At 49.5% G+C, this 24,068-nt stretch overlaps 1 protein-coding gene across 1 annotated transcript; it reads right to left on the bottom strand.

Moving 5' to 3' along the window:
- Positions 1-21,454: 21,454 nt before the first annotated feature.
- Positions 21,455-22,168, bottom strand: LOC136494728 (uncharacterized; the record flags this gene model as incomplete). The annotated part of the gene is made up of 1 exon (XM_066490911.1): positions 21,455-22,168. A coding segment is annotated over exon 1 (714 nt), but the record flags the coding sequence as incomplete, so codon positions are not given.
- Between the last annotated feature and the right edge of the window lie 1,900 nt (positions 22,169-24,068).

Raw genomic sequence — 24,068 nt, 5'->3', positions numbered from 1 at the left:
GTACGTCACAACTTGCTCGGAAACTTCTAAATTTTTTACCACAGCCTCTACATGCGATGACACGATACCTCGACAAGTTTCGTGATTTTCGGACTTCGTTTGCATTTTATATAATTAAAAAACACTTTTTTAACAAGTTGGTGGTCATGTTTCGTGAAATAGATGTTCGAAATTTCACGAATGTCCCTGCACACGGCCTCAAAATACACTCAAAAACATGAATACCATTTTTTGAATCGCTAAATTCCAATATTTCATGCACCTGCAGTTCAAATTTACTTTTTCGAGAAAAATTCAAGTAAACATAAAAAATTTAAAAAATATACCAAAAAATCATAGAAAAGTTCTAAATTGGAACATGTGCTTCAAGGTACTGTATAAATGCCACAGAAAAAATTGAAAAACAAAAATAAATAAATAAATAAAATACTTTGCCGAGTGTCAGAATTGGCACTCGGCAAAGGAACCTCTTTGCCGAGTGCCAAGCTTGCAGCACTCGGCAAAGACATCACGTTTGCCGAGTGCTAACGGCCAGCACTCGGCAAAGGATGACGGAGGGGCCACCGGCGTCGCCTGAGGTATTTTGCCGAGGGTTATTCTTTGTCGAGTGCCTGACACTCGACAAAGAGGACGTTTGTCGAGTGTCCCTCTTTGCCGAGTGTTTGGCACTCGGCAAAGACGGGCTTTGCCGAGTGCGGCACTCGACAAACTGTCTCTTTGCCGAGTGCTCGTGTTTCGACACTCAGCAAAGAGCGCGTCTCCCGTAGTGGCGCGAGTCACTGGTCAGCGGGCCCTGTGATCAAGCCACCACAGATCCAGCCACCGTGGGCTGGCTGGCCCGGGCGACCCCTGCCCCGGCTGGTGGACGCCGCCTGACCAGCACCTAGCAGGGGGCAGACCCAGACCGCCCCGTCCTCCTGGCTGCCATGGCTGGCCGGTTGGCCACCGCCACCACCCCGGTTGGCTGCAGGATGACGGGCGAGCGCACGAGGGGCCTGGGCATGGGCACCGGCTAGCCGCCCCGGCTGCCGCCGCTCTGGCTGGCCATGGGCCATCGCCCGAGCATGGGGCCGAGCCGGCTGGCCACCGCTGCTACCATCGCATGGATGGGCGTGGGGCGGCATTGGCGACGACGAGGAGGGTCTGGTAGGCGCGCGGGGCAAGAGTGTGGTGGCGGCGCGATGGGGCAAGTGAAGGCGGGCGTCTCCAGCGTGGCATGGGGATTTGGTCGCGGGAGAGGAGTCGCGCACGTATTTCTGAGTCGCCGGATGGGATGAATGGTAAGAATATCGTCCGTTGGATTTGAGTGAGTAAGAGAAAAGAGAGGTTAGAGTAGATCTCGTCCGTTTGTTTCTAATGAGTTGCTTCTAGATGTAGTTTCTTTGGTGCATGGAGGAAAGGTCACGATTGGAGAGACACTTGTCGGGGTACCTTTAGATAAGTTTAGAACTGATGTCTCTAAGTATAGATTTCCATACGATTGGAGGATGTAGGCTAAAAATTTGGTCATTGGAGGGGCAACAGGCGGCCCAAGCCACACGTCTCACTCACTAGAGCATCAGGTGATACAAGTGCAGATTACGTGTGATCGTAGGTGCGAGATTATATGCTTGTTTATAAAAATTGTTTCGTAAATAACTTGAAAAAAAAACTAGCAAGGTGCACTGCAAGTTCTGAAAGTGTGAAAACTGAAAGGTGAAGACAGGCTGCTGGTTTGTCCTCAGAATTAGGATTAATGCGTTTTCAGTGTCTCCGGGCCAGTACACTTGATGCTCTTGCAAATCGCAATCACGCAACTCTGGACATCTTGTAGGCTTGCGGACTTTTCTTTTTGTGTCACCTCAGATGAATTAATGTAGTATGCAGACATGCAGTTCTCAGTCCATCGCTCAGACGGTCCAGTACTATCCATTTGCACCATCGGTGTCGTGGCTGAACGTTCTCAGTTCAGCAGTCATCTCGACCGCTCAGACTTGTGTCATGCATGGTGATAAGCAGCAGCGGCTGCTGGCTGCCAAAACCACCCGAACTGCGGCACCTCGACCGTTCCCTTGTTTGCACCACTGTGGGCTCCTTGGTAATCGTACGTGTATGTATACGAACTGCTGATTCCACCGGTCCAGACTCCGGAACTCCGCATCCTCACCATGCGTCTCTGTCAGGGAGAGTTCGTCGCAAGATCCCTTGGAAGTTGGATGCATTAAAAAGATTGTACAAACCTAACCGTGATCCACAGGGCGTGTGAACTTGCGTGCCAGCTGAGTTGCGGTGCGTAGTACGTAGAACCATCGCTGACAAATCCGGCGTTGAATTCAGCCTGCCTGAAACAGTCCAACTCCAGCCCCATGGAGCCATGCATCCAGCCGATGTTCCAAGCAAAGCTAGCTTACGACCTTGGCGCTGCGTTCTCGCTGATGACTTCGATCATCTCGGCCGGTGGCTATGACTGGTAATAAGGGCGTGCTATGACCGGCCGGATCAAGCGGTTCTGGTTTCAGCTCGCGGTTTGTTAGGCCGTTCCCGGCTTCCCGCACGGTGCAATGCAAAAAAGCAAAGCCACCATGAGTCCATGACCTGACAACGACGCTGCTAGATCCGGCCAGACGGGGAACCAACTCTCCGCCGTAAGACACATGGAAAGAGTATCAAATTTAAATGTAAAAAGAGCTGTAGCTGCAGTGTTTTCCTGTGTTTTGACTCTATATAAACAAACGCCCTGATTGGCTGGTCGATTCAGGTTCCGTTTGGAGAGAGGTCATTAGTCACCTTGGACTCGTAGTAGTCAGAGTTCGTTACTCAGTGAGGTCGACCCGATCGCTGGAGGCCGACGCTTCGGCGTAGGCGCGTAGCAAGAGCTAGCTGAAACGCATCTTGTTGCATTGGTAAGTTTCTTGTATAACCAACCTGGTGTACAGTCTCGTCGCAGGATCGGAGTCCTCGCTCCTCTGGCACTGGCATCGGTGTATACGCCGTACGCCGATGGATGGATCGACCTGAACCAACTCTGAAGAAGAGCATGATTTTGACTTTTGAGTGGTGACAGGTGATCGGTCTACACATACATACGTTCAAAGCACACAAAAAAAGGCATAGCAAAAGATTTTTTGGCCATCAGATATCTGCATGTTTTGATGTCTAGATCACGTAGCTTGAGGCCTGTCATTGTTGGTATGCTGTGCAAAATGAAGATGGTTCGTTGGCAAATAAGTATTAACCGAACTGACACCTAATATGCTGTACTTTTCTCGTAGGATCGTGGACCTTGTAGTGTAGGCATGCACTCTTCTCTACTCTCCGCTGCTGTTTCTTCGGTAAGTTTCGACAATTTGGTGCTCCTGTTTCCCAATACCTCTGAAGCAGTCCCATCTCTTGTTGGGAATTTAGGTATTTTCATGTTAAAATTAATTCAGAAAATTAACAGTGAAAAAGTGATGACAAACATGTGCACGTGTGTAATTTTACTACTACTCAGATTAGCAGCAAGTATGTTCATGAATAACATACTGATCATAACGGAAATGAGATTGAATTTAACCAATTCGAAAATAGAGATATACCCAGCGGAGGGACCCATACTCAAAGCACAAGTGGCTCCATTCCCACTCATGGTGAGTTGCTCTAAGTCACGGACCGCAGTTGATGCAGGAAGATGTACGCAGTGCCGTCCCTTAATAGTCTACCGGAAAGTAGACGAAGCTGATCCGAAGGAGACGAATAGACGAAGTTGATCCGAAGGAGACGAAGATGTTCTGAGGAAGAAAAGGGCGGTGAGCAGTCGCGGAGACGCTCCCCAAAAACCTGATCGCCCCCACACACACCCGAGCGGGTGTCCTGATGTAAACGCCGATTCCGGAGGCCTGCTCTCCCAACAACTCCGTGCGCGCAGAGGATGGGACGGGGAGTACTACCAGAGGAAGTCCGTGCGTGAGGCAAGAGGAAGACGGGAGGGAAGGTAATGCCAGAGAGATAAGAAAGGCGACGATTCAATTGAAGTGATTACGAGTAATCACCACCACCGTAGTGGATGGTAACAGACCCGTAAATAACTCATCTTCAATTGCGCCTATATTCCTTCCTCTTCTTTAGCCAGCCTAAGAGGCAAAACCAACCCACACCAGCGCACCACACGGCTCGTGCTCGTGCAAGTCACGCATCGCATCGCATCGCTCACTCACCACGCCACGCCACGGCTCGGCGACGGCGCGGACGCATGGCACGCCTTTATCGTCTTTCAACTTCTCTATAGGTAGACACATGTGTCGTCTATTTAAGTTGAGTCAACAATCAGTCAAAATCTCATACGGGACTAAAACTATATTGTATCACAACATTTAATGTGGGCCTAAACCCATATAATATTCAACAATCTCCACCAAATTCTAGGGCACATAAGAAATGCTCTCAATTCTCTCTGTCGTTGGATATACCAGTATTTCGATGGAGACTGTTAAGTTGAACTTTCACCTAGAGCAAAGGTTACGCTTACTCACAACTATACAATGGACTATGCCTTGAATTGACAGTTTTGTGCGAGGTAAGTTTCACCCAGGCCCTTTGCTGATACTAGGTTACAAAAAGCATCCCGTCTGGTTGGAGCATATAAGTCATACTCCTGGTCCATTCATGAGTATCTAGAGATCACCCAAATCTCATAGATTATGACTAGCATTCGAACTCACATAGGTGTGTTTCTCAAAAGATGTTTTGTAGGTCACCATCTTTGCTTCAATAAACCACTTTGAAACACATTAAGATATAAAACCAACCTGCCTTACAGAAAAGAAAAGAAATGCATCTGACATGGGTTTAGTTAAGGGTCTTTCCTTATAGCCTACCCCTGGCTTATTTCACCATCCTACTTCACGGGATCTCCGATCACATAGAACAGGTTACCACCATGATAGAATTCATGTGGGTCTCAAGCCCATTTCACTCATGCACTATCTATCACATTACGAGATAGCCCCTTAGCAAATTGATCTACCAGATTTTTAGACGTGTGGACATAGTCCAACGCTATCACTCCGGAGTTTCTTAATTTTCTGACAGATTTTAATCTCCGCTTAACGTGCCTTGTGGAATTCATGTTGTCCTTAGAAATGTTCACCTTAGTTATCAATGTTTGGTTGTCACAGTTCATAGAAATAGCCGGTATAGGTTTCTCTACAACCGGTAAATCCATAAGGAGTTCAAGAAGCCACTCGGCCTCAGCGCCAGCGGTGTCTAATGCTGTGAGTTCTGCTTCCATAGTTGACTTTGTTAAAACAGTCTGCTTGCAAGACTTTTAGGAAACAACGCCATCTCCAAGTAAGAACACATATCCGCTTGTGGCATAAAGCTCATCAGCATCAGATATCCAATTGGCATCATAGAAACCCTCTAGTACCTTTGGATACCCGGAATAGTGAATGTCATAGTTCATAGTACCTTTTAGATAGCACAATACTCTCTCAAGGGCACGCCAATGATGATCTCCCGGATTTGACGCAAACCGGCTTAGTTTGCTCACAGCAAACGAGATATCAGGCCTCGTATCGCTAGCCAGATACATAAGGGAACCAATAATTTGGGAGTATCTCAATTGATCCCTTGCTCTTCTTCAATTTTTCTTTAATAGCACACTAGGGCCATAAGGCGTAGGGGCAGGTTGTCAGTTAGTAAACGCAAAGCGACTCAATACCTTTTCCGCATAGTGGGATTATGAAAGTGTAACCCCACCATTGCCTTCTCTTAGCAGCTTGACATTAAGAATAACATCAGCTTCTCCCAAGTCTTTCATCTCAAAATTTTTAGACAAAAGGTATTTAACCTCCTTAATCACATTAAGGCTGGTTCCAAAAATCAGTATGTCATCAACATATAAACACAAGATCACTCCTTCGCCCCACCATACCGATAGTATACACATGTGTCAGCTTCATTCACAACAAAACCGGCATCTGTCAAACTTCTCATGCCACTGCTGAAGAGCTTGTTTCGGATCAAATTTTGGTATTTTCATGTTAAAATTAATCTAGAAAATTAATAGCAAAAAAGTGATGACAAACATGTGAACGTGTGTAATTTTACTACTACTCAGATTAGCAGCAAATATGTTCATGAATAACATACTGATCATAACGGAAATGAGATTGAATTTAACCAATTCGAAAATAGAGATATACCTAGCGGAGGGACCCATGTTCAAAGCACCGGTGGCTCCATTCCCACTCATGGTGAGTTGCTTGAAGTTGCGGACCACAGTTGATGCGGCAAGATGTATGCAGTGTTGTCCCTCGAACGTCCACCGGGAAGTAGGCGAAGCTGATCCGAAGGAGACAAATAGACGAAGCTGATCCGAAGGAGACAAAGACGTTCCAAGGAAGAAAAAGACTGCGAGCAATTGCGGAGACGCTCCCCAAAAACCTGATCGCCCGCACACACCCGAGCAGGTGTCCTGATGCAAACGCTGATTCCGGAGGCCTGCTCTCCCAACAACTTCATGCGCGCAGAGGATGGGACGGGGAGTACTCGATGCAACTCAACCAGAGGAAGTCCGTCCTGAGGCAAGAGGATGACGGGAGGGAAGGTAATGCTGGAGAGATAAGAAAGGCGGTGATTCAATTGAAGTGATTACTAGTAATCGCCACAGTAACTGACCCGTAAGTAACTTCTCTTCAATTGCGCCTGTATCCCTTCCTCTTCCTTAGCCAGCCCAAGAGGCAAAACCAACCCACACCAGCGCACCACACGGCTCGACGGCAGCGGCGCCGCGCGCGCGGCAGACCTTTATTTTTTTAGAAAGGGTGGCAAAAGCTTTGCCGCGATTTCTATTAGACGAAGAAAGAAAAAAGGCAAGTGCCAGCCCAGTTTTTTGAATGGAAATAGGACCAGAAAAACCATACAACTGAGGAGAGTGCCCCACTCATCCTGCACAACTGTCACAACTCATGCCACCACTTGCAACTTGGTCGAATCGACCCAACTAAAATCAAGTACTCAACTATCAACAACTTGGCCGAAGAACCTCAACTAGGAAAAACAATTTAGAGCACCGAGCACCATCACCCATGGAGCACCGAGCCCCGGCAACCTTGGGGAAGCGTCATTCCACAGTGGAACTGGATTGCCTAGCAAAGCCTTCAAGAAGGAAATGACGCCAAGAGCATCGACAAGCTAGCCCGCTGAGGGAAGGTTTTCACCTGCAAAATCCAGCACGTAGGAGGAGAGGAAGAAAAGGATGCCTCCAAGGAGGGCACGACATTTGCAAACATCGTCGTCCAAGCTTTCATCCCGACCTCATGCATCCTCCATATCATCGCCGCCGGAGACCAAACCCTACCAGGGAGGCAGGGTGTGGCGATGGCTCAGCAGCACCCCCTCCCGACCGCGGCCCCAAGGGACGCCGGTCAGGAGAAAGTGCCGAGAGAAGCCCGTCGAGACTCCGCCTCCCGCCAGAACCGGCAAAGCCGGCCAGAAGCAAGCAGAACCGGCCAGCTCCGCCACGGAAAACCAACCCGAGGAAGGGGAAAGGAAGCTGACAGGGAGAAGAGGGCCGGGATCAGAAGAAGCCCTAGTCGCCCAGCCCACCAACGTCCCAACCCCCGCCAATCCAGCCCCGCCTCAACCACGCCACACGGAGCCTCCAGCAGCCTCCGCGTCGAACTACCGCCGTTAGGTCGCCCTCGTCTCCACCGGAGACGATCCGGCCTAGGGACCGCCAGAGACAACATCAGGGATGGCGGAGATGCAACAACCACCCCCGCTAGCTATCGGGTACCATAAAAAGGGGTCCCCTAAGCAAGGACCGAAAAAATCGCTTACACCATGTAAATATCGAAGCCAAGAGACAACCACCGGCAAACCCCCACCTTATCCGAGGCTCGGCTGGATCACCCGGCCCACCTCGGACAGTATCCCGACTCACCCTAAGCGGGCTCGGCCCAAAATGAAACCGTGAGGCCTCGGACGAGGTACCGATTCTCCAACTCGCTCGAGGCCCCGCCCGTAAGGCCTCGGACAAGGTACCGATTCTCCGCCTCGCCCGAGGCCCCGCACGTAAGGCCTCAGACGAGGTACCGATTCTCCGACTCGCTCGAGGCCCCGCCCGTAAGGCCTCGGACGAGGTACCGATTCTCCGCCTCGCCTGAGGCCCCGCACATAAGGCCTCGGACGAAGTACCGATTCTCCGACTCGCTCGAGGCCCCGCCCGTAAGGCCTCGGATGAGGTACCGATTCTCCGCCTCGCTCGAGGCCGGCTCGGCAACAACCCCGTCGCCTCCACCTTGACCGACTTCTCTGACAGGACATCACGTTCAACTAACGCGTTCAACCACTCCCGCGACATCAGCCGAACGATGGCTCGATACAGCGGAGTGGCCGATGAGACATGAGTCACATCGATGCCATGCCATCCGGAACAGGACGGGGCAGGGGTTACCGGCCGCTGTGCTCGGCACTGTGCCCACGACTGACACCCGTGCTGGAGAGTCATGTTCGGGTCCCTGTAGCCTCGGAATCAACGTACAAAGACCAACTGCTCCCTCCGAGCCTCAGCTATCTGCTTCAGGGTCTCGGTAGCCTCGGGACTCACGCCCGCCGAGCCCCCCACAATGGTTCAGCCTCTGCACCGACTAGGCCTCGGCTCTCTACGTTGTCAACATACAGCGACCGGCACGTCGTCCGCAGTACGCACCATACCCTACGTCAAGCCACAGGAGTTCCCACGTCGCACAGGATCAGGCGTGACCGGCGCGTCGCTCCAGTGAACCGAGGACAAGGCCGCTCCACCGACCATGCCGCCATAGTGACGAGCTACAGGGCTCGGACATGCCGCCTCTGCTCACAAAACGCCACATAGCAAACCCGTGTACCGCCCCCGTGCCTCCCTTCGACTATAAAAGGGAGTGACCGGGGCCGCTTCTGGACGAGGACACACACGTGCAAGCAACGCACAACGCTCTGTAACACACACGCTTCCTCGCTGCAAGAGATCAACATCTCAAGCAACCCACGCCACTCCACGCAGAGACCTGGGACTAGCTCCCTCTCTCGCTCAGCTTGTAAGCCCCTACTACAAGCACCTCGGTGCAAGGAATACAAGATCGCTCTCTCAGACTGGACGTAGGGCACCTATTGTCTGAACCAGTATAAACCTTGTGTCTCTTTGCATCACCATCCGGGATTAGGGGCACGCAGTACATTTTCACTAGTTGGTTGAGGGAGGCCAGACCCAAAACACCGACACTAGCTTTATCCTCTTTCAACTTCTCTATAGGTACTAGGTAGACACATGTGTCGTCTATTTAAGTTGAGTCAACAATCAGTCAAAATCTCATACGAGACTAAAACTATAGTGTATCACAACATTTAATTTGGGTCTAGAATTAATTGATTTAATAAATAAAATATGGGCCTAAACCCATATAATATGCAACATCTCTCGCTGTTCCAAGCAGGAATCAGGAGTCCCCTCCATATTTATATTCCGTTTCGCGTTGGTTTGACGACTCCTATGTCCTATATGTCTCGCGAGTCCTGTCAGTTCCAGACGGTGAGCGTGTCATGACCGGATCGCCAGTTTTGCAGTTAGGCTCGCTTGTTTCGTTGGCTGTTGCCGCACGATGCAGATCACTGTGACTTCTAAGCTCCACTGCCCCAGACATAGAATGAACTCTCCTCCATCGTAATTGAGAGGCAGAGATCCTACCAGTTTTTCAAAAAAAAAAGAAAAGAAAAGAATGAACTCTCCCGATAGACCGAGCGTGGCGGACGAATGAAACGTCTGCTCCTGCCGTGTATTTCCTTTTGAGTTTTGACTATACAACGAACACACCGGTTGCTTCGGCTTCCATCTGGAAGAGGTCAGCATCGGTTAGTTACGGTACCGGCTTTCTGCCGCACCGGTATCCTCGCTGATGTCGTTCAGTGCAGCAAGATAACTGAAACGCGTCTTCTTGGTAAGTTTCTTGGATAACTTGGAGTATAATCTCAGAGTCCTTGCTAGACTCTCTGAAAGTGGCATTTTTTTTTCTGACCGAACTCCGAAGAAGACCAGATATCGTGTGACAGGTGCTTTCAAAGCTATGATGCAGTTTTCATTTCAATTCATCACCTTGACCCGAAGTGTAGCGTGTAGGTTAGTTTTGTTTCGGTGGGAAACCGGCAGTGATTGTTAGTCATTTACTAGTTAATAGTAGTACCTAAAAACAGAGTTCAATGTACCACTGTATCTCGTAACTAACTGAAGTAATAAGTAGATAGTGTATTTTTCTCGTAGGTGGCGTTTTGGATGGTAGGAGGGATAGGAAAAAGGTTATGGAATGGGAAATATAGGACTGGGAAATAAAGGTTGGAAGGCAAATCCATTGTTTGGATGAGATTGGGTATGGGTTTGGGTTTAGAAGTGGGACCCACGCCTTTTTTCAATTAAAAAATTGCAAACCGTGGCGTGGCCTGTCACCTGTGAGGCCGTGAGCCCATCCCGACTCCCAAATCTGCCCAGGCTCCCACCCGCCGCCGCCATTCACGGTCGGAAGAGCCGCCGCTGTCGCTCTCGCTCCAGGCTGCGAGCCCACTGCCGCCCGCGAGCTCCTCGTCCTAGGTCCCATCTGCCATCTGTCGTCGCCGTCCAAGCCCCTCTCCAGGCCGCCAGTGCGCGTAGCAGCAGTGGCTTGCGCAATCCACCAGCCTTCTCCGCCTGGCTTGCGCCACCGCCAAATTGAGCAGCTGTCCCGCAGCCAAGGCGCAAGGTGGCTTCGGCAGCTGCGTCTCCGGCGACCATTGCGCCTCCGGCGTCCCGATCGAGCGACAGCGAGGCTTCGGTGGCCGGCCGCTGGCGCGCAAGCAAGGCGACGACCTCCAAGGCCCGCATGCGAGCGAGGCGAGCGTGGTTCAGACCGCCCACGCATGGGAGACAAGCGCTGGGACGGTGGATCCGGTCTCCCGCGCGCGTGGGGGACAAGCGCTGCGACGAAGACGCCGGCCGGTAGCGAGGCGAGGGTGCCAGCGGAGCTGATAACCCACTCGTAACCCACCCCTCCCGATCGGATAGCATATCCCTTACCATATCCTTCTCTATTTCCCTATCCCTGAAACCAAACGATGGATAAGATATCCAGCACCCCTCATTTCCCTATCCCACCCCATATTTCCCGATATCCAAACGCCACCGTAGGATATGTGACCGGGTAGGTGTGTACTTTGCTGCTGTTGTTTTGTTATTAACCTATGACTCAAACCCTTAGATCATCTGTCTTTTCAGCACAAGCCCAGTGTAGTGAGTATAACAATGTAATTCTTGTACCAATGTTGTAAGAAACCAAAGTTTAGTCTATAAAGAAAGACCGCTTGTCGGGGAGCCTATATTCACATGGGCTAACTCCCCTTGAAGAGGCCCAATAGGAGTTAGTGTAGAGGCTTGTAAAATCTCCCCCATCGAGGGGACGCTTGTAAATTAGCTTTTGCCTATATAATGCTAAGAGCATGAGGGCAAGGGGGCTCTCTCATCTCCCACTCATTTTTCGCAAACCCTAGTCGCCGCCTCACTCTCCCCCCTTACGTGTTGGAGCCTTCGTCGGTGGACCTTCTCCCGCCGGCCTTCTCTGGGAGGCTTTCTCCTGCCGGCCTCCACCGAGGACCTTCTCCAGCTAGCATTCTCCGAGGAGCCTTTTACTCTCAACCCTATTTGGGACGCTTGTCCCAACACTGCTGAAGTTATATTTTGCTATGCATAGATATAAATACAAAAAAGATCGCTAGTGGTGTATATTACTATCATATTAATTTTTTAATCTCCGTAAAGACGCACACACTCGTATAGTCATATACAAGCACTCCAGTGACCTCTATGAACACATACATGCACAATCTATATGAGCACATCCAAGAGACCGAGCTAAAAGATTTTAAGATAGACAAAATCATCGTATGCACCTTATTGTCAATGGTCACGTCACTATTAATAGAAAAAAATAGAATGAAAACTCTGTTTTCAATTAAGGTAGAAATGAAAATTTATCAGTTATAGAACTAGGCCTACGTACCACTCATCATAACAAAGGAACACCAAACTACACAACAACAGAGATGATGAGGACATGGCACCTATGGATTTTCCCTCAAATGTGAAAGACAATGTGAGCTCGCTCCTATGTTTGCACAACGACATAAGTAAGAATTTGATGCTACCTAATGCTGTTGCTTTCAATATGATTAAGAACAATGATGATTATGATGTCATCTCGGCAAACACACTTCTTATGGCCTCTACAACAAATGAGACATGGATACAACATCTACAAGGCCGATTTTAGAGTGCAAGCCCATCGAAGCCTAACATTTGGTTCGTCAGCAACCCGACAGTGCTTCATTGGGAAGGTCATAACTCATCCATCCGGAGTGCAATTGAGGTCAACGAGCACTTGATGGAAAGCTTATTTGATAAGCTTTCAAATAGATCTGGTCCCACCTTAATATCACGTCGGCAAGGTCTTGAGCTTGTCAAGCAACCTTGGGACGCTGGCCCAAGCTAGAGCATGCCCCAATTTTGTGAAGAACACCTTAAAGATGTCCAAGGACGTCCTCCTTCTTGAGTCCATATGCGTCCTAGGCGTCCATTTTACCGCAAGCTACCCTGAATTCCAAGATGACTCAAACTTGACATGGGATTGAGCCTCTAATTTGGCTCAGACGTCCTTGATAGCCTCCTAAGGTTGTGACCAAGGGTTAACCGATTCGGTCTAACCTATCTGGGGGACCGAGCTAACAAAACGAGCCCTTAGCCAGCAGCCCAGCACAGTAGCGCACCATCCTCGGACGTCGGGAGCCGTGCCCACGCAGGATCGGTTTCGCCCACGGCCGTGCTCGCGGCGCCTACCCGAAACTGGCAAACTAGTGGCTTCGCGTGCGCGGCCCGACCGCCTAAGCCCTTAGGGCGTCCTCAACAGTATAAGACAGTAGCCAGCTCATACGTGTCATATAATTGCCACCTCATTATGTGAACCTCACGTGTAAATTTTTTTTTATTCTACTAGGATCCTCTTAGTGTTTGCTTCTTCTTAAGGTTTCAAACCTTTTCAAATGGAAGTTAAAAGTGCCTTCTTGAACGTTTACAAAAAGAGGAAGAAGTCTATGTGAGGCCACCCACTGTCTTCGAAAATTGAAAGTTTCCAAACCAATGTTTACAAACTTCAAAAAGCTATATATGGTTTGAAAGAATCCCCTCGAGCTGGGTATGCTCGTTTGAAACTTCTCTTCTTGCACAAGTTTTTGAAATAGGGTCAGGTGATAAAACTTTGTTTCTCTCAGACATGGCAATGACATAACTTTGGTCCAAATTTATGTGGATGATATCGTGTTTGGTGGCTCTTTTCATGCACTTGTTGCCTAGTTTGCAAAGGCATTGAGTAGAGAGTTTGAGATGAGTATGATGGAGAACTGACCTTTTTCCTTGGGCTCCAAATCAAGCAAACCAGAGATGGGACATTTGTGCACCAAGCGAAGTACACCAAAGGAATATTAAAGTAGTTTGACATGGGTCAGGCCAGGCCTTTTTTGGTGCTTACCCATGAAAAAATAAGCTAAATCATTATTAAGTTTCATATGTGACGCGAAAAATCTTCTCTCCTCCCTCTCTTATTCTTTATGTGTAGGCTCACAAACTACCTCATTTTCTAAGCGAAATAAGTGTTGAGATAAAAGATAATCTATTCTCTTTTCTATCTTCTTGCTCTTCCACATAATAAAAGTGCTGACATAAATTTCTATGAGCTAGCTGAAGTGGCACGGTTGTGGACGCCTTACGTGGCTCGGAGGGAAACATTCGGTCGGGCATGGCCGATCCGCCGGTTTGTGGGCGACGAGTCGACGTGCGTCCGTAGTCCTTACGTGCTGATCCGGCCGGCCGGCCGAAGCGGGTCGGGTCAAGGTCAGTACGTCTCTAGCTGTACGTTTAGGGCGACGGACATGTACATACATACGTGTTGACCTGTCAGTCGGTCGACGTCGATCGATATGCTTGAGCTGTTCCGTTAGGATATACGGAGTACTAATTAATATATATAGATACAATATCTTGGACAATACCATAGATGGCGAGCGATTTCAAATGCAGGATAAATGGGAACTTGGAATAGGGTTCGTCGTCTCTCGCGCGCGAGACCTCCAAGGTTTTAAAATAACTCGATTTTTGTTTCCTTCGTTTGGTCGATAATATCGGCGGCTGTTTGAGATACCAGTGCCCGACTTAAATTATACTACTACTAGTAGATATAACGTGTGGCAGCATGTGCATGACCTGGTCGTCGTATACCCGTATATAGGACCCTCCATCATCCTCCTTACAAAACAAACTTCTCCTGCATGCATGTACGTATTATTAATAGTTCCACACAAGAGAATCCATATATTGGTGGATTGGTCTTTCTAATGGGGGGGGGGGGGGGGGGGGGGGGGGGGGGGGGTCTTCAACAGGGATATATATAGCTCCTGCTAACAATATCTCGTGAAATATAATTAATTAAATAATTGTATGTTCGTCTGGGTTCCTCACAGAAAAGATATGTACCTTGTTGAGCAAGTTTACAAAAGTTGGCCACACGTTCTACACAAACATCTATTTTGTTCATTTGTTTTGATCGTACTCCTAGTACCAAAGTACCCAGAATTGTTATTAGACATAAACAAAAAAAAGAGGCCACGGCGATAGGAATGGAGAACTCGGTAGACACCGAGCAACGTGGGTGTACTGGTAGTCTGGTACGTTTCACGCGTCAACCCCATGTGTTGTGCATGTACACATGTAGCGTACATGCAAGCGCATGCTAGTAGACGTTTCCACGCTCAACCGATGGTGTGCACGTACACATGTTGTGCCCCTAGTGCTAGTGGCCAGGTGTCGAATGAGGTACCTATCTCATTAATAATTAGACCTTCATCAGGGATATTAATATAAATATGCTGTGGCCAATGCATGTCTCGTCCACAGAGAAAATAGTAACTGAGTTTAATTTACAGAAGCTAATCTGGCTTAGCCGCCATTTTTTTCTTGTTAGTTGATGATGGGGCTTAGCTGCCGGTTAGCTAGCTCTGCACAAGCATGACCAACAATGAGTAAATTAAAGAGAAGCCGCCAGAATCTTCTCTGCTCCATCTCGGTCTATTCAATTAAGGCACGTTCAAATTTAGAAAGAATCAAACTCAATTTGCAACTATATTTAGGGTCAACAGCAACTAGTAAAATTATGAGCACTAGGTAGTCCCTAATTAAACTCGATCATGTCCCAGCACGTTCTACAATTCTATGTTACATAAGTATTAAAAAGAATCATGAATAACTTATCACACTTACAACTAATCAAAATATATTATCTTTGCTCTTTCTCTCTCTTCATTTTCTAACACAGTATCCATTTAGATTTAGATACACTCACAACTGCGGACGCCCTCTTTGCCGAGTGCTGGGGGCACTCGGCAAAGCCAGCCAAGCACTCGGCAAAGGTCTCTCGGCAAAGATTTTATCGGCAAAAATTTCTTTGCCGAGTGCCAAAAATCGACACTCGGCAAAGTCTTTGCCGAGTGCCAAGCCCGCACTCGGCAAAAAAATAACTGCCGTCAACATTTGATGTCGGCTTTGCCGAGTGCCTAGGGACTGGCACTCGGCAAAATTTGAATTTTTGCCGAGAGCCAGGGCTCAGCACTCGGCAAAGAAACTATTTTTTTAAAAAAAATCTTTTTAAAAATAGTCTTTGCCGAGTGGTACCATCTGGCACTCGGCAAAATTGACCTCTTTGCCGAGTGCGAGGCTGTGGCACTCGGCAAAACTGGGGAAGTGGCTGTTTTTGCAGCATTTTTTTCCAGCTTTGCCGAGTGCCACACCCCTGGCACTCGGCAAAGACTTCTTTGCCCAGTGTTGGCACTCGGCAAAGCTGGGAAATTTGCAATTTTTTTTTGTTTGTTGCTTTTCTTCGAAAGCAAACACGCAAAACTCATATATAATACATGAGACAGCACACATGCATTTAGCATCACACAAAACGCATACATAATCCATCACATACATCCATAATACATCACAAGCACATCCAACATCCATCACAAGCACATCCTCCTGAATAATCCATCACACGCACATCCAATGTGCAAATCCATGACAACATCTAAGAAGTCTTCATCCAACACAAGTCCTAGATCAAGAAAAGTCAATGAAACATGAAGGAGCACCACCTACTGCCACTGATCCCAATGGGAGCCTGAAGGGGCACCTCCGTGTGGTGGTGGACCTGTCCAGCCGGGGTGTGTGTGCTGAGGTGAAGGAGTCGGGTTCGAACCCAACGACTGTTGCACAAAGGAGAATTGAATTCATTAGTATCTACACAAGCTAAAGGACTTGATCAACCATATATATATACTCACCGGAGTGCCTAGAGCCAGAGGAGTAGGAGGCACAACTGGAGCGAGCAGCGACTGGGGCACCACCACACCCGGAAGAGTGGTGCCGAGGCTCGACATGAATGAGAACATGTCCTGCATCCTCTGCGCCTCGGCCGCCCTCTGGGCCCTCAGGACCTCCCACTCGGCCCTCTCGGCCTCCCTCTGGGCCCTCTCCCTCTCCCTCTCGACCCTCTCGGCCTCCCTCTCGGCCTCCATCCTCTCCACAGTGGCCTACAATATTCAATCACCAACGTTTAAACAATGCAAATGCAAGGTACATGTGTAAAAGTAATGAACAGCGAATGAAATAGAACTAACCTGGAGTGCCGCCATCTGCTGCAGTGTGCTCGCCTGCCGAGGTCGAATGGGGACGGAGGAGCTCGTGCTCTGTGCTCGGATCTGGACGAGGTTGAGCACAGAGGTCGAGTCGACCATGTTGGAGGCCATCCAGTACCGGCCGTGCTGCTTCCCTCCTCTGAGCCTCATCATGAGGTCGGTATCAAGGGGCTGGGTGGCGAGGTCGAAGTCCTCCCCATGCCGCTCGCGGGCCGCCGAGGCGTAGTCGGTGAGCTTGTTGTGGACGCTCGTGTTGCTGTACGCCTCGGGCCCGTCCTCCGAGTTGTAGACGGTGTCCGGGGCTGTCGACTTGCCCTTGTGTGCCATGGCATACGCCATGAACTCGTTGTATTCCTGGCCATCATGCGACTGGGACTGCGAGGAAAACACAAAGACGATTAGAAGTAATGAGAATTGAGCGTTAGAACAAATAAATAAATAAGTGCGTAGCGTGTACCTAGGCCTGGGCGTACGAACTGAGGGGCCGGTTGCCTTGGTGGTGCGCCGGCCCACCCATCTGCAGGCGGCACTCCCGACAGAGGGCGTGCCTCTCCCTCCACTCAACGGAGACCCACTTGTCCACGATGGCCGCCCAACAGTCTCTGTGGGTGGCACACCAAGAAGGACACATATGCATGCCATCAAGTATTGTATATTTGTATTAGAAATGTTAGAATATAAAATGAAGGCTACCTATTCTTCATGGAATGAGTCAGTAACAATGTTTTATAACTTACTGTGAGGTACTGCTCCCTGGTGAGTGTCATGGTCCTAGCCTCGCTCTTCCCCAGGTACCGACCAAGGACGTCGCACGAGTGGTTGATGTGGCACTGTAGCCTCGCCTCGTAGTACAGGTCCGTGACTCGGCCCCTGCATGCCCTGTCCTGCACCTTCGTCACCTAGGCGGGGTCATGCCCCTCCTCCAACGTGAAGAAGTCCTGCATATAGACATCATGTGTCCTTTCATTATTTCAAGAACGTCTAATGATTTCATAGTATTGAGCAATGTAGTGTGATGTAGACTCACCCAGAACTCATGCCTGATCCGCTCCTATACGGTGTCGTACACGGCGTCCACGGCGGAGTTGAAGTGGTCCCACGTCCAGGGAGGCGACTCAACCTGGGCGTGGGTGACCAAACCAGGGTAGTGCAGGCAGATCAGGCCACCGAGGATCCCATTGCACTGCCGATGATTGCCCCCGGACACAAGTTCCCAGTTCCTACAGGAGTCAGTAAGAAGAATTGTTAGTCCGCAGTTTGGTTTTCAGCATATGAACAAGAAGAGATGCAAAATGAACTGATACTTACTTGTCGCCCTTGAGACGAATCACCGGCCTCCTCTAAAACGGGATCGGCCACGTCGGGAGCTGCGAAGACCCGCGCAAGTACGGTGCCGATGAGGTGCTCGAAGTGGAACCCCCTGCCACCCCCCTAGAGGAAGTGTCACCCCCCGCCACCCCCCAGAGGAAGTGTCACCCCTCCTGTCTGGGGGGCCAGCTGCTGGTCCTCGTCATCAGTGGTCGTCGTCCAGTCCTCCTCGGGCGGGGGACGGCAGATGACTGCACCGCCCTCCTCGGACGGCCGCGGGGGCGGCGGGCCGGATGGCTCCTCGCCGATGCCTCCGCCTCTGCCTCCGCCTCCTGAGTCGTCCTCGTGTAGAGCGAGTTGCAGGTCCGGGTCCGCCTTCCGCCCGGCATTTTGTCGAGTGCCTACAAATACAAAGAGTAAACCAGTTAGCACAATATAGACAAATATAGAGATGCAAAATGAACGAAACATAACTAGAAAATAATAATAATATAGTATTACATGAATTAGAAATAATCTTCAGGATCGGCAGCGGCCGGATCACAACTGTCGTCATCACTAGCAATATTGTCTAACATTTCCGCCTCATCTCCATCGTTGTCATCAATGGCAACGCCAAACCGTAATCGCTCAAGCAGTGCTAAGTCTGTGGCATTTTGCACCTCTTCTCCATCGTCCTCATCTCCATCGTCCTCATCAATGTCATTGTCTACTTCCATGCCCATCAGCGAAAACATGTCTATGTGAAACATGCCATCTAGCCCCTCGGGTTGATAGAACTCCCCTGTATATGTGTTTGGGTCAAAGTTGTAATCCTCATCGTTTGGGACAGGCACTTTGCCATGCGGTGATACCAACTGCGCAAGGTACCAACCCTCAAGAGTGGGATCTTTTTGGCACGCCCAAGGAAGATAATAAACTTGCGTGGCCTGTTGAGCCACAATATAGACATCGTCTCCTTGATAGAGGGAATCTTGTCGAATTTCAACTTGTCCAATCTCAGGGGCTCTTCTCATGACATTGGGATCGAACCAATGGCATTTGAATACGACTGGCTTATGACCTCCACGAAGCTCAAAGTTGAGCTCGTATATTTCTTCGACTATGCCGTAGTAGTCGCGGTCATCGGTGCCGGGCGTACGAACTCCAGTATTCATGGTTTTTCGATTGGGCCGACTGAGCTCATGGCTTCTTGTGTGGAAGCGATAGCCATTCACATCATATACGGTGAATGACTTGACCCTATAGGGGAAGCCTTTGACAACCTGTTTCAACTCTTCATCCATTTCTGCATCCGTGCGTGCCTGTAAGGTGAGGGCGGATAGATCATTACTCGCTCGTAGGAGCAAAGTGGGATGTCACAGATGGAACGATGTAAATTGGATGGTACCTTTTTTTCGAACCATGAAATGAAATCGGGCACACCATCTTTGAGAAGACTATCTTGTTCTTGAGGGGAAGGATCCCTATTTCCTGTCCAGTATGTATTCAGAAATTCCCTGAAAAAGCAAGAGACAAGGGGGTTGGATAGATAGACGATAGTGACGGCGTATGTAACAAGCTCATTGAGAACTTACTGCACATAAGGGTTCACTTCGTCAAGGTTCAACAACACATACAACATGATAGTGCGCCACTCATCATTCCGCAAGGTCTTGGTGCTCGAAGCGCTTGCCCTGCCAAGTTGACCTTTGAAAAGGCTAAGATTTGATGACCTCTCGTCGGTGTTGTAACGAGGGATTGGATTGTGCATGCTGGGAAGGCTATCCTTATAGTATGATGTTGTGAAGTTTGACACCTCCTCAAGAATGAATGCCTCTGCCATGGATGCCTCAATTCTGGCTTTATTTCTATACTTTTTTCGAAGAACCTTTAGACATCTCTCGATTGGATAGCACCAACAGGCTTGCACGGCCCCCCCCATTCGTGCCTCATGAGGCAGGTGCAAAATCAGATGCTGCATTGAGAGGAAGAAGCCGGGTGGAAAGATCTTCACCATCTTACAGAGCAACACAGGTGCCACTTTCTCTAAGTCATCAATCACGGCCCGAGATAGCTCCTTGGCACAAAGCTGGCGGAAGAAATAGCTCAACTCTGCCAGGACACACCACACATGCTCGGGGACGAAACCTCTGGTCATCGCTGGAAGGAGCCACTCAATCCATATGTGGAAGTCATGACTCTTCATCCCTAACACTCGGCAAGTGGACACGTTCACTCCCCTCCTCAGATTCGCCGCATACCCATCAGGGAACATTAACGACTGAACCCACTGACATACTTCCCTCCTTTGGTCCTTCTTCAAAATGAAATCGACCGAAGTCCTTTTCCATTTCTTGCCAGGCGCGGGAGTCTTCATCACTTGCTTTGGTCTATCGCACAGTGTTGCCAGGTCCACTCTTGCCTTAACATTGTCCTTTGACTTTTATGTGTCCATGAGTGTTCCACAAAGCGCCTCGGTGATATTCTTCTCTGTGTGCATTAAATCAATGTTGTGTGGAAGAAGAAGACCATTGAAATAGGGAAGCCTAGTCAAGCCCGATTTATGAGTCCACATGTGGTACTGACCATATCCATCAAAACGACCTTTCTCTTTATCAACTTTGAGAGCCTCTATCTCAGCGCGGATCTCGGCAGCGGTCATCATCTGAGGTGCAGGATCGGTGACTTCAACACCTTTTGTGAAGTTCTTGATGTCTCGTCTGAATGGATGGTCAAGGGGGAGGAACTGACGATGTTGGTCGAACGAAGAAAACTTGCCACCACTCTTCAGCCAAGTGAACCTCACACCTGCCTTGCATATTGGGCATGGGAACTTCCCGTGAACACACCACCCGCAGAATAGGCCATACGCCAGGAAGTCATGCAAGGAGTAGTGGTACCACACATGCATTGTGAAGTTTCTCTTTGTAGCTCGGTCGTATGTCAGTACCCCCTTTTCCCAAGCATCGATCAAATCATAGAACACAGGCTCCTTGAACACATCCATATTGTTTCCCGGATGTCCAGGAACTATCAGCGACAAAAATACGTTCTTGGGTTGAAAGATGACACCGGGGGGGGGGGGGGGGGGGAGATTCAGGGGTATCACGAACACGGGCCAACAAGTGTATGGGGCCGCGGACAATCCATACGGGTTGAACCCATCTGTTGCCAACGCTACACGTACATTGCGAGCCTCCTCAGCTTTAACACGATGTATGCCATCGAAATGGGTCCAGGCGTCGCCATCCGATGGGTGTACCATCTTGTCCGGATTGTACCTTTTGTCATTTTTGTGCCATGTCATCTGTTTTGTGGACTCCTCTGTCATGTACAGCCGTTGGATCCTCGGTATGAAAGGAAGGTACCGTAGGACCTTCGTAGGGATACTCAGCTGTTCCTTCTTGCCATCACTAGTGTCGACCTCCAGGTACCTAGAGGATTTGCACTTTGGACAGTGCGTTGCTCCCTCGTGATCTTTCCTAAAAAGGACGCATCCATTTGGACAAGCATGGATCTGCTCATACGACATCTTAAGTGCACGAAGAAGTTTCTGTGACTCGTACAAGTTCTTCGGCAGGATGTGATCCTCCGGAAGCAGGGATCCAAAAACTACCAACATACCATCGAAGTTGTCCTGACTCATGCTAAACTGCGACCTCAACCCCACGATGCGTCCAATTGCATCCAGCTGCGATACCGTTGTCTTTTCATGCAAGGGCTTCTGCGCTGAAGACAGCATATCATAGAACGCCTTTGCGCTTTCCTCTGGCTTCTCCTCCAATCCTTCACCGAACCGTGCCTGCTGAATGTCATCCATCCAGTCTGCTACCCCGCCATCTCCATCATAATCCTCGAGACGCTGTCTCACCACCTCCTCTCTAATACGATCGGCTTCACCATGGTGGATCCAGCGGGTATAGTTTGCTGTGAATCCATACTTGATAAGATCTTCCCCCACGAGCCTCTTAATTTTTCTTTTCTTGTTGCCACATCTGCTGCACGGACACGGCATCCGGGCTGACCCTTTAGCAGCCTCGCCAAATGCATGCTCCAGGAAAACATTGGTCTTAGTCATCCATTCTGGGGTCATACTTGCGTGGCCTGTGTACATCCACTCACGGTTATCCATCCTCTGGCACATGCATATGTAAGCGAGTAATAAAAACTGCAGGTAAATCCACAAGGCGTTCCTACTATACATCTAATAGGTGAAGGATAGGTCCTAATCCCACCTGAGGATGCGTAGATAAGGTTGGCTTCCATGGTCTGCTCCTATCCAAGATAGAATTTCGGCAGCACCTCCCCGTTGTTCTCCCGATACACGTCCTGACAGGGAGATTGTGTATCAGGAGAACAACGAGGAGGTGGTGCCGAAACTCTGTCTCGTACAGGAGCGGGCCACGGAAACCAACCCATCTACGCATCCGCGGGCTGTCCAAAAAACGTGGACAATCCGAAACAGGTACGGAATTTGGTATGCAAAGATCTGCATACCAACGACCGTATCTCTTTCGGACGGGAGACGCCTAACTGGGGTTACACGAGATACAAGTATGGAAGATGGGTTATACCTAGGGTGTCGGTGAGGTCAGGCTAGTGGGGCGGTGGCGAGTCGCTGCAGTGGCGAGGCGACGCGGTGCAGGCAGAACCGCAACGCCGATGAAGACGATCGGGGTCACCGAGTGCCTCCCAATGGTCCTCGTCCTGCAAAGAAAAGGCAAATGGTTAGACTCCATTGAAAATTTCGGCAGCACCTCCCCTGCACGGAGAGGTTTCCAAAACCTGCAGAAAACATTGGCACGAAGGCCAACAACCACATGTATACCAAACATAGGCACGAAGGCCATCAACCACATACATACAACAATAACTACTACTAACACTAAAACTATGAACAACAACTACAACTACTACTGTCACTACGACTTACTAACTAATACTAACACTACTAATTAACTACTACTACTAACACTACTACTTACTAATACTAACATTAGGGCATACCTTGCCAGCGAGAATGCGAAGACCGAGGGCCGGCGATGACAACGGGGACGACCGCTACGGCGTGAGGGTCGACGAACCGAGGCGGCACCTTTCTTCTCCTCTTCTCCTCTTCTCCCCTTCTCCTTCTCTCCTCCCTTCTCTTTCTTCTTCTTCCTCCTCCCCTTCTTCTCCTTCCTCCTTTCCTTCCTCCTCTTCCTCCTACCTCCTCCTCCTTCCTACTGCGGCCGCACGGGCGCGGCGGGCGCGGGGCCGGAGGCGCGCGGGCGCGGCAGGCGCGGGGCCGAGGCGCGCGGGCCGGGGAGCCGGCGGCTGCGCGCGGCGGCTCCGGCGGCGGCGGCGCAGCGGCTACGGCGCGGCGGCGGGGCGGCTACGGCGCGCGTGTGTGTGTGCGTGTGTGGTGTGTGCGTGGTGTGTGTGCGTGTGTCCGGTTTTTTTATATTTTAAACCTCTTTGCCGAGTGCCAGATCCGAGGCACTCGGCAAAGAAAGTATTTTGCCGAGTGCCCCCGATCTGGCACTCGGCAAAATAAAAAATTAAAAAAAAAATCCTGTCCTGGCTTTGCCGAGTGCCTAGGGATAGTACTCGGCAAAATATTCACTTTGCCGAGTGCCAAACCTTGGCACTCGGCAAAATAAATATCACATGTGATGATGTCCTGGTTTGTGAACACCATACGTGATGACGTCCTCCAAACGTTTTCAAATTTTTACCACCGCATATGCATGTGATATCACGACATCTCGCCAAGTTTCATGATTTTCGGGATTCGTTTGAATTTTATAGAATTAAATAACCACTCACACGCAAGTTCACGACGTTGCCCCGTGAGCACGTTGATCGAAATTTGGAGACAGTTCCTAGATTTAGCATAAAGTGACACTAACAAACAAGAATAACATTTTTGGAATGGATCAAAACTATTATTCGATGCACCTGCAGTTCAAACCTACATTTTCCGGAAAATTGTAAGAAAACGAAATAAAGTGAAGAAATATAGCAAACAGCAATGAAATTGTGCCAAATTT

Source organism: Miscanthus floridulus, chromosome 11, assembly GCF_019320115.1.
Source record: "Miscanthus floridulus cultivar M001 chromosome 11, ASM1932011v1, whole genome shotgun sequence".
Classification (NCBI taxonomy): Eukaryota; Viridiplantae; Streptophyta; class Magnoliopsida; order Poales; family Poaceae; genus Miscanthus; species Miscanthus floridulus.
This window is presented reverse-complemented; position numbering and strand designations above follow the sequence as displayed.